This window comes from Acipenser ruthenus, chromosome 19, assembly GCF_902713425.1.
Source record: "Acipenser ruthenus chromosome 19, fAciRut3.2 maternal haplotype, whole genome shotgun sequence".
Classification (NCBI taxonomy): domain Eukaryota; kingdom Metazoa; phylum Chordata; class Actinopteri; order Acipenseriformes; family Acipenseridae; genus Acipenser; species Acipenser ruthenus.
In genome coordinates this window covers 31,076,180-31,092,986 of record NC_081207.1, presented here as the reverse complement: position 1 = coordinate 31,092,986, position 16,807 = coordinate 31,076,180, and the positions used below count along the sequence as shown (strand labels likewise).

General features: G+C 39.8%; 1 protein-coding gene across 3 annotated transcripts; it reads left to right on the top strand.

Moving 5' to 3' along the window:
- Positions 1-106: 106 nt before the first annotated feature.
- Positions 107-12,889, top strand: LOC117424450 (lysophosphatidylcholine acyltransferase 2-like). 3 transcript variants are annotated; one of them, XM_058992864.1, is made up of 14 exons: positions 107-123; positions 1,372-1,514; positions 4,114-4,331; positions 4,831-4,943; positions 6,067-6,127; positions 6,424-6,482; positions 6,633-6,667; positions 8,094-8,148; positions 8,265-8,347; positions 9,074-9,199; positions 9,571-9,724; positions 10,570-10,668; positions 11,739-11,880; positions 12,259-12,889. In XM_058992864.1, exons 3-14 carry the CDS (start codon positions 4,166-4,168, stop codon positions 12,435-12,437), a joined length of 1,272 nt encoding a protein of 423 aa, XP_058848847.1. In that variant the 5' UTR covers positions 107-123; positions 1,372-1,514; positions 4,114-4,165; the 3' UTR covers positions 12,438-12,889. The 3 variants fall into 3 exon arrangements, with proteins under 3 accessions (XP_058848847.1, XP_033896679.3, XP_058848848.1); XM_034040788.3 differs by lacking the exon at positions 107-123 and adding an exon at positions 506-787; XM_058992865.1 differs by lacking the exons at positions 107-123; positions 1,372-1,514 and adding an exon at positions 3,182-3,320.
- Positions 12,890-16,807: the final 3,918 nt, after the last annotated feature.

The following is a 16,807-nucleotide window of genomic DNA, read 5'->3' as shown; positions in this document are numbered from 1 at the left end:
GTACACTACAGCAGACAGCAGGCCACCCCAGGACATGTATAAGACATACACAAACACTTGCGTGTGATGCATAGGACTGACCAGCTGGTGGAGTGCAGGACATTACAAAATTAAAAAATACCGGTAGGTCATATTTTTCTGAAAGGAAAAATAAAATGTTGCTAAACTTTTAAATACCTTTCCAAGAATGTTGTTTTGGAACTTCTGCGTACTGGGCTCCTTTAACATAACCAGCACGTGTTCTCTCATTTGTTGCACAATGTTTAATGAAGTAAAGGCTAAGTGACGTGGCCCTTTTTTAATTGCCTGCATTGACAGACGGCATCGGTTAGGAAGGTTTTTTTCTGCACCATTATTGGAGGGGCCTCGGAAACATTATTAATTCAGTCATCAAGGGGTACCACTAATAGAAAAAACCAACGCGCCACCTGCTGTCCAATGGAAGTATTACATGCCTTGTTTAGTGCGCGTCTGTGAATTTGTGAAGAGGGGTTACTCATGTTCCGGGCGGTGGTGATGTTGCTGCTGCTGCTGCTGCTAGTAGGAGTGATCCACACTCAGGGCTGCAGGGCAGGGGCGGGGATGGTGCGTTTTAGGAAGTAAGAACACTCAGAGGTTGAGGAGCGCACTGTTCGAGTTTATGTTACTTTGAAAGACGCCGTGAATTTACTCTGCTAGGATGCCGCAGAGGGTGTTTGCTTTGCCGAGACAGGAATCCCTGTTCCCCCCGGCGGTGCTTAATCCCTTCGTGCAAGAAATTCAGTTGACAACGGCAGATAAAATCAGAGTAAGCTATATCTCAGTGTTGTTTGAAGCGTCGCGATTACAAGTATCTTAAGAGTGTGATTCGCTAGAGTAACTTTTAAACATTAGAGATCTCTTTAAGGGATATGCCGTACATTACATATGTACATTATTTTAGTTTAAATAATACTTTTATAGTTTTGTTTTATGTTTTTTTTTGTATTGTATTTATTATCATTATTTTTAAGTGGTAAGGAAATAATATATAAGTAATGTGTGTGTGTGTGTGTGTGTGTGTGTGTGTGTGTGTGTGTGTGTGTGTGTGTGTGTGTGTGTGTGACACATGCAGTATACTGTTGTGTAATCCGAGATTGCTACATCGCTGACCGTTTTAGGAAGTGCATGGATATTGCAATATAGCAAGACTACAAATATATCTTTTTTTATTTTATTATCATTACATAAATTATGGCATATATTTTTATGTTAAAAATAATTTGACAAGCACTTATTATCTCTTATTGCGATATATTTTTCCATATTCTATTTCTCCATGTTATTGTTACCATTACACACACAGTACATATCTGTTGAAGTAGGCATGTATGTTTTTGTATCTCTCTCCAGCTCCTCTTGGTTGGGTCAGTACTGGTTCCTCTGCGAGTGCTGTGCCTTACTGTTCTCCTGGTGCTGTCCTGGCCCTTGGCAGCCATTGCCACTCTGTGCGGTCCCACCAAAGGAACCAGACAGCCCATTAAAGGGTGGAGAAGGTAGGACGGCTTTCTCTCATCGGGCCAAAGAAGCAAAGGGTGTGATCTGCATCACCATGTTTAACCCTCAGAGAATCCACAACGGAATTCTTGTTTAGTGTCAATTTATATTGCACAGAACATTGGTCTGATCCAAGTTTGACTGTGTTCTAAATAATAACAAAAGTCCTTTGTAATTGCATTGGCTGTTTAGTTTAAGACTTTTCACTATGTCCCACCACCACCACACTATAAATCCACTTCCTGTAGAGCAGCTATTAGGACCCCACGTAGAATCTGGTGTGCTGCTTAGAAAGCTCACAAGCCCAATCACAGCGTTCCTAAAACCAGTGTTTACTGTAAGGTTCATCTCAAAGGAGCTGATTGATAAGTAATGTCTATTTTGGAACCAGGCCATGAGAAAGTGTCCCCTTTATAACTGCAGTTGCATCAGTGTTCAAAAGCTGACTGCTGATGTTTGGCTTAAAAAAAAAAGAGGAAGTGGTATGAGAAGTCACACAAACTGACATATCTGATCGGAGCAGAATGAGTGTGATAGGAAATGGTCTGATAAAAAAAACAGTGACCATGTGTGTCGGGCTGAGCTAGGAGAAGCCCTTAGGCAGGGATTATTAATTTTGCTAGTTAACTCGCCTCTTTGCAGTCCAAGGAATGTGTGAATTGTGTGCCCTTGTTGCAATTTAAAGCAGTTAGAACACGCACATCTATTTTAAGCCTTGGTATTCCTCACAGTTTTGAGGCGACTTCATTTTGCGTTCTCATTTGTCATCATCTTGCTCATAAACTGCAGTGCACCTCCACACCAGGCTCAAAGACATTTGGCCCACCACTTGCACTTGCTTTCAAATATCCTTGAGCACATGCAACTCCTGCAAGCTGCAGTATTAAGAACGAAATGCATCTTGTATGGTAAATGGCACAGTCAGAATCTCACGCTGTCAGTACTGCTCTGTCATAAGGCATGGTGTACACAGCAGTCGTAACACATGCAACTCTCAGCACTGTCTTTAGGCAAACAACATGTGCATTAAGTTACACAGTATATGTTAGGCACTGTAGTTAAAATAAATTATTTATCTGAGTACGGTCGTCTTGCAGCTGTTGTTTGCAAGGCTTCTCAACACTTGAATTAGACAGCAGCTAGAATTCTGCTTTACACTCCAATTACATGACACCCTTGCTTTATGATTGAAACCTTTTCGGTCTTTTAGCACATCACTGTGTGTGAGATAATGAAAAGACCTGCTTGCCCCACCTGCTCTCTCTCTTGCTCTGCATACATGTAGAGTAGATGGGGCTGGGCGTTGCAAGATTATATTGTCACGGTGTGAATGGAACAAGGAACGCCCGGTACTTAAGATTATCCAGATAAGTTCAAACCTGTTCAAAGCCAGTTACAGGTAGATTTCAAGAAAAATTATTATTATTCCTTGGAATGATTGCAAACACCATACAATTGTAAGGGAAATAATGGGAATGATATTTAAAGCTACTTGCTTTTAACTGTGTTGCTGTTCACTTGGGATGAGACAGAGAGGTATGGTGGCTTTGTGTAATACTGAACTCAAACGTATACCATGCATTGCCTCCCTTTTTGCTGAATTGCATGGTCTGGATTATGTGTACTATTTAAATGCACAGTAAACAGTCAACAAGATTAAGAGTGTGGTAGAGCGCCTTTTGTGCATCAGCGTCCTGCCTTTAATACTTCCTGAAGATTAGAGGGCTTTGGGACGGGACAGTTTCATACGCTGTTCTGTAGCAAAGCAAAACCACTGATGCATCAGAGTTACCCTGCAAATACAGGTGCGTGTTTAAACTTGCTAGAGAATGAAAGAAATGTATTTACATTCATTGCACATAAAAAGTGCCCGTTACCGAAAAGTATTTTAAAATATCAGAATTCGGCATGGCATGAAGTCCAGTATATTAATGTTTGTTTGAATGCAATATTATTTTTAATTTGTGCCTGCTTTATTTCAGGTAATGATTTATTCATCGTTTTCACTAGGGCATGCTCTCTCTCTCTCTCTCTCTCTCTCTCTCTCTCTCTCTCTCTCTCTCTCTTTCTCTCTCTCTCTCTCTCTCCTGTGCTCCACACCATCTGGCCATGCCTAAGCCTCCAGTGTGATCGAGCTTATCAGATTAGTACTGCAGCCTTCACTTGGCCTCTCAGTCAGCACTCGCATTCTCACTCTGGGACCTTGCTGTGACTCTGAATGTACATCAGAGTTCGAAGTTATGTCTGACACTCATTCAAAACCAATAAAATACCTTCTCTTGCATTTCATCCTAGGTTCAGGAATGGTAGGCAGAAAAACAAATCACTAAATTGCACCAAGTTCATATCCTAACTGTGTTGGTCTAGTGCCGGGATATCATCTAGACAGCCTTATTCACTACATTATTAGAATGCGTAATTCTAAAATATTGTTGCATGGCGGGCAAGTCAGTTTGAAAGGAAACCGCTTATGAATAAAACTTATTTTTCAACGAACACTTTTTTTTTTAGTACTGTTGAGGGTTTAGTAGTTCTGCAGGCTGTATGGTAACAGCACCTCTCTGCCTGACCTGACTGTCCTGCTGCCTTGTGTTCCAGATGTCTGGGGCATGCTGTGGTGAGCTGTGCCGGTCGAGCCTTCTTCTTCTTCATGGGCTTCAGAATGACAGTGAAGGGGAAGAGGGTGAGCAGTAAAGAGGCCCCCATCCTTGCTGTGGCCCCTCATTCCAGCTTCTTCGATGGGATCGTGTGTGTTATTGCTGGGCTTCCCTCAACCGTGTCTCGTTCAGAAAATTTAGCCACTCCAGTTTTCGGCAGTGAGTTCCAGTTCTGTTTGCTTGTTTATTTTATTTGAACGTTTGTTTGAGGAAATGTTTATTAAGATTCCAAGAGCCTTGGAATTTCTCTTAAGGATCAGCTTTGTAGTTTCAGACCACTGCAACCTTTTATAATCTCTCTAAGTGTGTGTGTTGAAAACCAGGCACACTGCAGCGTTGTGTTGGGAGGCTAACCAAACACCATCGATTAAACGTAATGTATGTATTGTCAAGACAGGCTAACAAACAGAGTTGGACTTTAATTTGTACAGAGGAGCATTCCTGATGTGTCTGTAAGTGTCTTGTCTATTAGAATGTCATTAATGTTTATAGAAGATTACTGCAGAGGGTCTCTGCAGTAATCATCGTATCATAGAATACACTTGAACTGTTTCATTACTTTGATTAAAGAATGGGTGCTGACAATTGTATGATTTGTTGGGAGCATTTTACCATTTATTTTTTTCAGGTCATTTATTTCTTTCTTTTTAAAACCCAGGGTTCCTGCGCTGTCTTCAGCCTGTGTTGGTGTCTCGTCTCGATCCTGATTCTCGAAAGAATACGATTTTAGAGATCGAGAGACGAGCCACGTCATGTGGGGAATGGCCTCAGGTGAGCAAGTTCCTTTATAAACAGTGTGATCTTCTTGAGAAGTGTCCCCCTACGGAACAGTAGCGTGTTGTTTAAGCACACAGTAACCCAATAACACAAATCATGTGCAGCTTTTACTGTGGCACTGCCACACACACACACACACACACAGAGAAACCAAAACCCCAGGTGAATTATGTCACAAAGACGGCCAGAGTGGGTGGCGTCAGACCAGACAGGAATTCAAAACAAAGACAGTGGTTGATGATGAGCTGAGTGCAATGGCTGCACTCAGCGTTTATTAACAAATAAAAGGGTTGAAAACAGCACAAAACACGGGACACGGCACTTCACGCCAAAATAAACAGGTAGACAAAACGGACAGACACTAACAAACAGGGACGAACAAACACGGTGAGTGAAAACACTATTTACTTTATATTTACGTTCTTCCGTTCTTATTTTAACTCTCCTTCTCCACACTCGTTCTCCACTCACCGAACACCAACCCTGAGTGCAAGAAATGTGCGTCTATATATACTATTGTGCTGGGATTCAATTACTAATTAATTATTCACTTGAATCCCAGCACGTGAATTAATTCTGTGCAACCCCGTGCTCACATATTACATTTAACCAGCACGTGAAGTGATTTGTGCTCTCCTCGTGCCTAAATACAAATCTACACTTTTTAAACACACGTGAAACACAGACCCGTTTATATCCCGTGTACCAATCTATACACCAACATTAACATACACACGCAACATACATACACATATCACACAAATGCACACAGGGGCGGGGCACTTTGCCACAATTAGAAGAGATGAGGAAATACTGTGTGTGAGGCAGAGGGAGTTAACCTGTAGGGATTTCTAGGCGAGAAAAAATAAATTAGTTACAATGCAAGTAATCTCCCGTGAATAAGAAACCGGATGAGAAAAAAAGAAAACGATTGATTGAATCGCGAGCACAGTTTTGAGGGAGCGTTCTGTTATTTGGAATATATTGTATATTGTGGCCTGTTTTTAGTATACAGAATGTCCAAAGGGTCCCTTTTTCAGTTTTCAGAAGTCTATAGTTTCGTTTTGCTCTCTCAGCTGAACTCATCTTTTATTATTATTTCTTGTTTGTTTTAAAGGTGTTGATTTTTCCTGAAGGGACCTGCACAAATCGTTCTTGTCTCATCACTTTTAAACAAGGTGAGAGAGATTATGTGTTGCATTGCCCTGTAAGAGATTATATACTAACAATGAGAGCACCACTGAGGGCTGCATATAACGGGACCTCATTCTTGGGACAATTCGGCTATTGAAACCATGTTACAGTTTCCTCTCACAATTTATGATTGACTGTTCATGTAGTAATAAGGATACAAGATGTAATCCTTTGGTTCAATTCGTGGTTTCACAGAATGACTGTGTTTTTATCATTCTGTTGGTATTGCTAATAATGGTCAGGAATGCTCCAGTAACTCTGTCTGCTTCTATTACTGTAGGCGCCTTTATACCTGGAGTACCAGTGCAGCCAGTGTTGCTCAGATATCCAAACAGACACGTAAGTGTCATCGCAAACCCAGCCTCTGTTTGGATAAACCTGCTGATGTATAGCAGCTGCAATGCAATGCCATGCCACTTGAGGCTTTCTCATTTCTTAACATTTCCACTAATTATTTTCACTTACGCATGCACCGATCTTTAATTTCAGGACACAGTGACCTGGACCTGGCAAGGATACAAGGCGTAAGTGGTTCAGGGATGCACTGCAGTTTGATCCATTCCTGGTTTTACTATGAGTTTAATGCGACTCGCTTGAACTTGTTACTTGTACGCTGTGGCTAATCATGCTTATAGTAAAACCTGGAGTGGGCGAAACTGCTATGCAGTAAGAGTCTTATTAACATGCCTGCATGTATCAGACGGAGCAGTCGGAGGAGAGCTTTTGACAGAGAGGAAGTGGTTATAATTTGGTACCACCTTCTGCAGTGCAAAGTTATCTTTACATCTCTGCATCGGTTATCTTTACTTCTCTATATCTGTGCATCTTAAGTAATGTGCGCAGCAGTAATTGTAGAAGGTTTTGAAATTAGCATTGACATCGAGAAAGACTTAGAGCTGTAATTTGAAACCGCTTTCTGCATTGTAAAAAGTCACAGTCCAGCTCAGTTATCTTTACATCTCTGTACATTTTATTTATTTATTTATTTTAAATTTAGTAGTTGCCAATTAGTGTTTTTTTGTTATTTTCTCCCTAGTTTAGTAGTGTCCAATTATTTTGTTTTAGCTCAGCTCACCGCTACCACCCCTGCGCTGACTCGGGAGGGGCTGTCCTCTGAAGAGTGTGCCGTCAGCCGCCTGCTTTTTTACACACTGCTGACTCAACATGCATCCACCCAGTGCTATAGCGTTGGAGGACAACGTAGCCCTGGGCAGCTTACAGGCAAGCCCGCAGGCGCCCGGCCAGACCACAGAGGTCGCTGGTGCGCGGTAAGCCGAAGACACCCTGGCCGACCTAACCCTCCCTTCCCCCGGGCGGCGCTCGGCCATTTGTGCGCAGCCCCCTGGGAGCTCCCGTCCTCAGTAGGCAAAGGAATAGCCTGGACTCGAACTGGCGACATCCAGACTACAGGGCGCATCCTGCACTCTGCGCAAGTGCTTTTACTGGATGCGCCACTCGGGAGCTCCCATCTCTGTACATTTTAAATAAATACTTTCAAAAAATGTGTGTAGTGGTAATTGTAGACTGCTTTGAAGTTAGCATTGACATTGAGAAAGACTTACGAATGAAACCTTTATCGTTGAATTTGTTAAGTTTCTTTTAGTGTTTCTAAACTTTACGAGGACTTCCACATTAGAGTCTTGAGAAGATCAACATAGAAATGCACAGAAATAGAAAGATCGATCTCCAGAGCCTAACCAGAGACAAGGGGGTTTGTGCTTTTTAACCTTTGAAGTTATTTTTCATTGATCATATCCCAAACATTTACAGCATTCCGAAAGACTATAGGAAATGTTTGTGGTATTACGAAAGGTCATTTTACTTGTGTATTGTTTTTCCATGCTCATCTGCTAAAGCTTAGTAATTACTGAAAGCACAGAATTGCTTTGAATGTGTGCAGTGTTCTCCAATGCAGGGGTTAATGTTGCGTCTTTCTGTGTTGTTTTGTAGGAGAGATATCTTGTTACTGACACTGAGCCAGTTGTATACAAACGTGGAGGTCGAGGTAAGAAAAGCTTTGTAATGTCCAAGCCATGCAGATCTGACTGAGGGCTCGATTCAATCAAGAAACAGAGCAACACTGATCCTTGCAATTGTTTGTTTTCTTGTTGGCCCTCCTAGTTTCTACCTCCGCACGTTCCCACTGAAGAAGAGAAGCAGTTGCCATCCTTGTTTGCAAACAGAGTCAGGGACACAATGGCCACGTAAGAACGGTCCAGTCAAATACCTCCTCCTCGCTGCACACTACAGCTCCACTTGATTATTTTGATTGTTTTCTAAAATGTTTTGAATGTATGCAAAAGTTAGTGTTCTTGCAAAAGTATATCACTGTTTCCTAACTCGTACTTGTTTACATTATTTGCTTATTCAGTTGCATTGACCTTTCTTATTTGCATGCATCTTACAATGCAGTTCTGTGAACAAAAGTGACAGTTTTACTGACATGTAATGCTAAATTTAAAAACACCTGAAGTGCCTGTCCATTTTGTGTTTCTTAACGGTGTGTAACTGTGTATAATCTAGTAGAGAGTGCATTGCAGCTTATTCGTGGTTGCCACTCCTTCACCCCATCCTGCATGATAAACCCAGGTTTATTAGATTAGCTGTGGTAAACACTAGCTTTCAAGACCTCAAAAGCCTTTCCTTAAAGAAACGAGAGCGGCTTCGCCAAGCTTTGAATTCAGAGCCCGCCACAATAAACTACTGCATGAAATTGATGTATAAACAGAAAATAGAACGGCTCTTCGCAGGGAACTCAAAAATAATCAGCTCATGAGTAAAGACATAGACAGCTTGGGACCATCTCCTCCCCTGAGTGTTTGTCACTCATTGATTACTTTGTTACCCCCTAAGTACCCTCTTTGTATAAATTGGCACGAGTAAGCTCCAGTTTAAAAGCTATGTTGCGTGCGTGTGCGTGTGTGTTGCAGAGCCCTGGGTGTGCCCGTTACAGATCACACTTACGAAGACTGCCGGCTCATGATTTCTGCAGGAGAGCTGACCCTGCCTATGGAAGCAGGATTAGTAGAATTCACCAAGATCAGCAGGAAGCTAAAGTGAGTGACTGCAGTTTCAATATCCCGTTTCCTTTTTTCTCAGCTTTATGCTGTTGTGTCGCAAATTATTATTTAATTATCTAATAATCTAATTTTCTTTATTGTTATCTTTTAATTAGGCGTCTTCTGTCTTCGCTTTTGGCTTTGATGATAACATTTTCAAATATTGATGGGGACTTATGAGACTGTAAGGCAAATTGTAGTGGTACAGTCACAGTTAATATATAAATTAAACCCATTTGGATTAATTTAATTAAGCCTGAAGATCATGACATTTTTATCCAACTGTTTTAGGGACAGATAGATTTATTCTCAATTTCCAAAGCATTTTACCTGTTTTTTGTCTTACTCTTTTTAAAACACATTTCAAGCTTGAAATGGGATAACATCAAGAAAGAGCTGGAGGGCTTTGCAGCAATCGCAAATGAATCTAAAGGCGGACGAATTGGGATCGAAGAATTTGCCAAGTTCCTTAAGCTGCCCATCAGTCCAGCTCTGAATGAGCTGTTCACACTGTTCGACAGGGTTGGTATTTACTCTTGCATTTCTGTCTTTATCTGCACCTTCACACTGAGGGGATTCCAGTATTAACTGGGTTAAAGCTCCACGAGTCGAAACGCTTGTCCTCTCTTCTTGGGGGTTGATTTGATCAGCCCTTACCCAGCCAAGACAAGTCGCAGCTGGAATTTATTAGAACATTTAAAAAAAAAAAAAAAAAAAAACGTACATTATAATGCCAGCAATCAGACGCGAAAGGAGTGGCAAACAAGGGTTAGAAACCAGTGTTCTTGCTTTTTATCTTGTTAATAAAAACAAATTACTTTCATAGCCCAATGCCCAAAAGCAGGGCAGTAGCATAGTTACAGTAAAGCTTGTTCTGCTGGTAACAAACTTATTAGTGAAGATAAATAATCTATTTCTGTTGATTTAATTAGTTCTATTCGTCTGTTTATGGTTCTGTATTTTTGTGCTTTTATGGGCTGTAGTTTTCACAGAACAACAGAGAATGGTTGTATAATGTGTCATTAGTTTCTGCCTCTAATGTTTTGTGTTATCTAAGATACAGTATTATAAAACACTTGTCTTTTTAATGCTGTTTTAATAGGAACATTGTGATCGCAATTGTAACTCGTTTATTGGGTGTTTAGTCTTTATGATATTTGATTAACAGAACAGATTTTCATGGAGTTTCATCAGTACATCTTCTGTGATCATTCTTTAGACCCTAGATCTCTCTTTATCCTCTATCTGGCTGTGACATTTCGATTTTAATGATCTAATTACAAGACAAAATCATTTCAAATCTGTTTAATGGTGTCAAAGGAGAAGAAAAAACAATGTCTGTGTTCTCATGTTTTTCTTTCCTGCAGAATGGAGATGGCACAGTAGACTTCAGGGAATATGTGATTGGTCTAACCGTACTGTGTAGACCTGCCAACACCAAGGGCACAATCCAGATGTTATTTAAGGTAATTCAAATGACTGCGTAAGACAACCATAACTGTATGATGCTTCTAGATCAAGGAACAGTGGAGTCTTCTAGGGCAGTAGTCTTCAACCATGGTCCTCCAGGTCCTTATTCAATCAGCTCACTCTTTTTTTTGTTTTCATTGCGGTGTGGAGATGCACATGTACTTGAGAGCTGGGGTGGCCAAAGTTGGCCCTTCCAGTCCTGGTCTTTGTTCCAACCCTGTTCTAAATTGTTTAATTGAACCAATTAAACCTCCATCCAGACACTAAAGAGGTTTATTTCATAGAACACGGTTCCCTTGTGCATATTAATGCAGTTCAATCTAAATAAAAACAGGTCACATTTTAACACATCCTGTTGGAGTCAACACACACGCACACACACTATATAAGCGATTTGATACAATGCAGCATCTCCACCTGTCTGATTAGACACCCCTGCTCTAAAGTAATCATTGCAGCTACTGTTTAAAGTCTCAGAGGGCTGTCTGAAAGTCCTGGCTTTTTTTTTTGCCCCGGAAAACAATGCATGTTTAAAAAATATATTTAGGTTTGTGGTTGAAACAAAAAACCTGGAATGTTTTTTTTGGGGGGGTAAGAGCATGTGGAACCTACAACCTGCACCAAATCCCAGCTCCTCTGTGAAGCCACAGAGTTCTCAAATACCGCTCTCCAGTCAGGTACGAGCATCTCCCTGCTCCTGCAGTCCCTGAGGCTTTCCTCCATTGGTTTGTCCCACAGATCCGAACTCGCATGACAAAATGAGTATGTCTGCTGCAGCCACAACACAAGCAAAACCGGTACCTATTCTGGCTATTGCTACAGAGCATGTAAATATCCGACATTGTGATTTTTTTCTGTATTTAAAAGCCGTACCTGCGATATAGAGAGTACTGTGCAATAGGAATGATTCACACGTTGAGGACTCCTGTACAGCGAAATGGAATCAACAGCAATCTGCTGTATAGTCCATATCCCCAGGACTCCGTTTTGACACTAGTTCTGGGAACACTATTGGGAAGCAACAGTAATTACTGTACTGGGTATGCAAACACACTCATTTTTCCAGCTCTTCGATGTGGACGATGACGGGAGAATAACACAGGAGGAGTTCACCTCCCTGCTACGCTCCTCGCTGGGGGTGCCTGACCTGGACGTCACAAAGCTCTTCCAAGACATAGACGCAGACGGCTCGGGAAAGATTACATACAGTAAGTGCGGAAGAGGGAGTGGCAGCTGGACTGCAGAGAGCAAACACTTTCTGCAAGTAGTAATTACCAAAGGTGTTGGCCTTTGATTTACACAGTAATCTGGATACACGCATGCTCAATATGCCCTTCAGTCACTGCGTGCATAATTGTACCATTTTAAGTTTCCTATCTATGTATGCATGTGTTTTTTTTTAAGTTATGGCAGTGCAACTGCTCAGAAATCCATAGAGTTCACACAGTGTTTTTCAAATTTCTAAAAATGAAGCTAATAATTGGTGACAGAAAGGGATGGAAACTTATAGTGCGGTATATATAATGCCAGACGGGGTGAACATCCATTTCTCTAGCAAATGTTTCTGTGGTGTTTTCTCTCCACAGCTGAGTTTGAAGACTTTGCTCTGAAGCACCCGGAGTACGGCAAGTTATTTACAACTTACCTTGAGCTCCAGAGGCACCACGCACTGCACTCGGGGGACACGGACCCAGCGGCAGCACCTCCCACTAATACAGTCAGCCCTGAAGCGGAGGACAGTGCCTCGGACAAGAAGGAAGACTGACCGTGAAGTCACTGGCTCGCACTGCACACCATTTCCAATAGAACACGAGAGACTTCGATACAGTGGCTCATTAAGGACAGTGGAGGATAAGTCAATAGAAACGTGTTCTGTCGAGATCAGGTGATACATGATTGCAGGATCTTGACATTTCAAACCATTCTGTCCCAGTCACAAGATAAATGATCTCAGGGTCTAGACATAACATTATTATTTTAATTTTTTTTTAATTCCTTCACTTAGCCGCCACAGTTAAATTTTTTTGGAGGTAAAAATAATGTCAATACTATGCATATTATGCATATTATTATTATTGTTATTATTATTATTATTATTATTATTATTAATATTTTTTTTCATTTTTATATATAAATGCTTTAATGTGCAGGATTTTTAAGTGGCCTAAGTGTTACACTTCCTTTTACTAAGGAGTTGAATAAACTTTGTTTCTGTTACACACTTTGTTTTTATAACTTTATTTATAGGAATAAGGAGATTGTGTTTAACTGGTCTGTTATTGCAGAGCATTGCAGAATTTTAAACTGCTTTGCTGTGGTGCTTTCCAATAAAGCATTAGCATTGCCCACAATTATAGTAAGTCTCTACGACCTGCATAGTATTCGCTGCAGGCTTATGACATTTACTTCTACCTGTCTAACTTTTAATACCAGTCAATAACAACTTGCATTTATCGCACATCAAAACATTGGAGGTACAGTAGTTATGCAGTGTATTGTTTTTTTATAAATCAATATTTCACTTTCCTAATTATATATATATATATATATATATAATACATTGATACAATGCCACACCTCCACCTGTCCGTTGAACAGCTGCATAGAAAAATGGAAGACACAAACTTTTAGTTAAGCAGTGAGTGCATCGTACACTTAAATGTAAGTAGCCTAGGCACCAGTGTAGTACAATAAATAATATGAGACAATAGAACACAGAAATAAAGGGAGCATTCTATTATGATATAATATATATATATATATATATAGATAGATAGATAGATAGATAGATAGATATAATGATAATTATACAGAAGGTAAAAAAAAACTGAAATGCTTTTATTTTTCTATCTCTTCTAATAGTTTTAGAGTGGCCATATAACAGGGTTGTTTATTTTCCCCTGTATAGTAAAGTGACCGAGACCATTTACCAGTCAGAAAATACATATTTATGTTGGTACTTTTTCACGATAGAATTGCGCTCTGCGTTTGGCGCTTGTTTGCAGGGGGAAAAAATTCTAATTAATAATTTAATACATTTCATGTTGATGTTTTAAGTAAATGTAATTAATAGATTTTCACACACACACACAAAATACTGCTTTAGTTACATTTTGAGAAATTAAAGTAGTACTTCACTGATGTTTCATTTGCCCCCAGCTGTACCATATAGGACATGTAAACAAACTGGACTGTCAATAAGTATTTCGCCTTTCTGGAGCAGAGAAGCCCTCTCTTACAGCATCCTTACTGAGATATTACTTATAATGAATCTATGCGTCTAGTAACTTCCATAGGAACTGGTTTAAGAAACGCACACTATTAAAACGGCTGGTTTCACAGACACTGATCAGCCTAAAGATGTATTAGGTAGCCCAAGATTAGTGGGACCGTGAAACAATCCGTTCGAATTGTAAGCACTAAACTGCAATATGAACAAATATATTAAACGCCAAAGAATGATATGTTAGTGTTTTTAAAAGCCGCCGAAAACAAGGTCAGTGAGTGCCGTTAATGTTTATATATGTGACTTTTAACTGGTTTAGGAATCGATACAAACTGCATCACGAACCCAAACAACCCCAAGCTGGTTATTGATTTAATTATTTTTTTAAACAGGCAGTGGTGATAGCTGGATTATCACATTTACACTGGCAAGCACCGGTGGATGTAAACTTTTAAATGTTATCTATAAATATTCACTATTCACATAGTTTAAATTAATGAATGCTTTTTGCTTTGTTTGGTTTTTCAACCACACTTTTTAATGATTAAAAAACATGTCGCTGTAAAGCTCGGGGTTAAATAAAGCATTGACAAATTCATATTATACACATTCGTTGTATATTAATATACAGGTTTTTTTTTTTTAGTTTTTTTTTTTTTTTTTTTTTGCAAAGCTGTCAACGTTGTTTGAGCTTTAATATAATTATAATATTAGGCTACCTCCAGAAAGCAGGGTTACATACTGTTTCCAAATACAAGCAAAGCAAGCCTTTAAACGTTAAATATTATTTAATTACATCAAACAATAAACGTGTATCGACTCCTGCATTGTTATACACAATTGCTACACGTGGTGCATACTGTAGATTTGGTTTGTAGTGCAATATCCTTTTATAACACATGAGGGAGGTAGTGAGCTTTGTTGTCTTTCCAAAACTTGTAACAGTTTGGAGCATTATCTTACTGTATGTGTTTTTATTTATTTATTTATTTATTTATATTTAATGAAAAGCAATATTTTCTTCTACTTTCAAAAATACAGATGTATTGTTTTGAATTATATAGTGAAATATGTTGGGAAAATATACAGATAGGCTAATGCCACTTTTCATGTATGGCGCAATATATTTGTCAATATAATATACAGTATATTGTTAAATATATTTACAAACTATATATAGTTTCACACATGTGTTACACAATATATGTGGTAATCCATAATATATTGTAATACCACTTATGTCTGTATCAGGAAGCTAGGCTATATAGAGACTTTACCTGTGACCCTGCGCTTCTGCAGTTCAGAACAGATACTTGGTTCAATTTGTTTGAACCTTTTCTTTGTACAAGCTAGTTCATCACTTTCTCAAGCCTTAATCTCACTTGATAAGGTTACCAAGAATCAATGTCCACAAGCGTGGCGTGTTCATTTCTCCGCAGCCCCAAGAAAAGCCTGTCTAGTTAAATTGCAAATGCTCAGTGCTGGTAATTTCATTTTATTTGACCACCACCTAATGTAACTGGTTTAGGTTGAACACCCCTCTTAAGAAACAATAAAGAATCTTTTATTAAAACAAAGCCTGCAAACGCCTGCCTGCCTGCTGCTTAATTGACGTGTTTTCATGCAGCCAGAATCATTTTTGTTGTTGCTGTTGTAGTTATTGCTGCAATTTATTTTCAAGCTAAGGGGTCCAATTTTAAAAACACTGGACACTGGAATTCTGCTGTAAGTAAAAACTGTCAGGATGCAAGTGTGGGGGAAACAGATGAATTGATTTCTGTTTAATTCAGTTTCTTTTTAATGCTGTTTTATTTCTGAGTGCATGTAATTGCCAATGTATTTTCCTGCTTTTGTAATAAAGTTGGAGAGTCTACTATACTGTACTATGCTATACTGTAGTCCGGGGGTCTCCAGCCCAGGTCCTGGCGAGCTACTGGGGCTTCTGGTTGCTCGTTTCAACCAATCTCTGCTGCTTAATTGAACCAGTTATTGCCTTAATTAGTCAAGATTAACAGGTGTTCCAGATCTGTAGCCAAAGACACCTATAAAACCTGCTGGATTGGGGCTCTCCAGGACCAGGGTAGGAGACCCCTGCTAATCTATCGGCATGCTACTGAAGATATAGACACAGGCATCACCAGATTATACACTACATGGAATGTAAATACAAAAAGTAACCACAATTCTGCTTCTTTGGATAAATCCTTTTAGTACTAATGGAAAAGTTTACAGTATACTTTGCATTTTCTTATGCATTAGGGATATTTCTTTATAATGTTTTGCCTTACCTCAGGGTAATAAGACTCTTATTGCATAGCAGTTTCACCCATTCCAGGTTTTCTACGAGCTTGATTAGCCACAGTGTACAGGTAACAAGCTCAGGTGTGTCTTTTTAAACGTATAGTAAAACCTTATTACCATAGTCTTATTTCCATCACTGATAGCCCTCAGTGTTTTATCATGCTTGCCTTACCCTAAACTTTCTCTTTGCTTTACTGTGCCTTGCTGTGCGTTTGCCACAGCAGTAATACCAGTCCAGGATGCATATTTTATCAGGTGTAACCCTGATCTTATTTCACCACTGGTCAATTAGCAGAGCTCTGGGGAGCAAAGGAAAAAGGGCATGAGTGCCATCTGATTAATGCAAAGCAAAAAGCATGAGGGTTGTAGCTAATTCTATCATTCTGTACAGCCGCCAGCTGGGCTCTTCCACTTATATAGACATCGTATGCAATTTTGAAAGAAGGACAAGTTGTTTCGCTGAGGAGTTCCACCTCAGCGGTGTCTTTTGGGAGCAAAGCCTGTCACTAGCTTTAAAGCATGTCAATCAATAGCGGAAGCAGCTGATTGGTTAATGACAGGATTGAGGGCGTCGAAGGGGTGGGCACAGTTCCAGTATCCAGGTGACG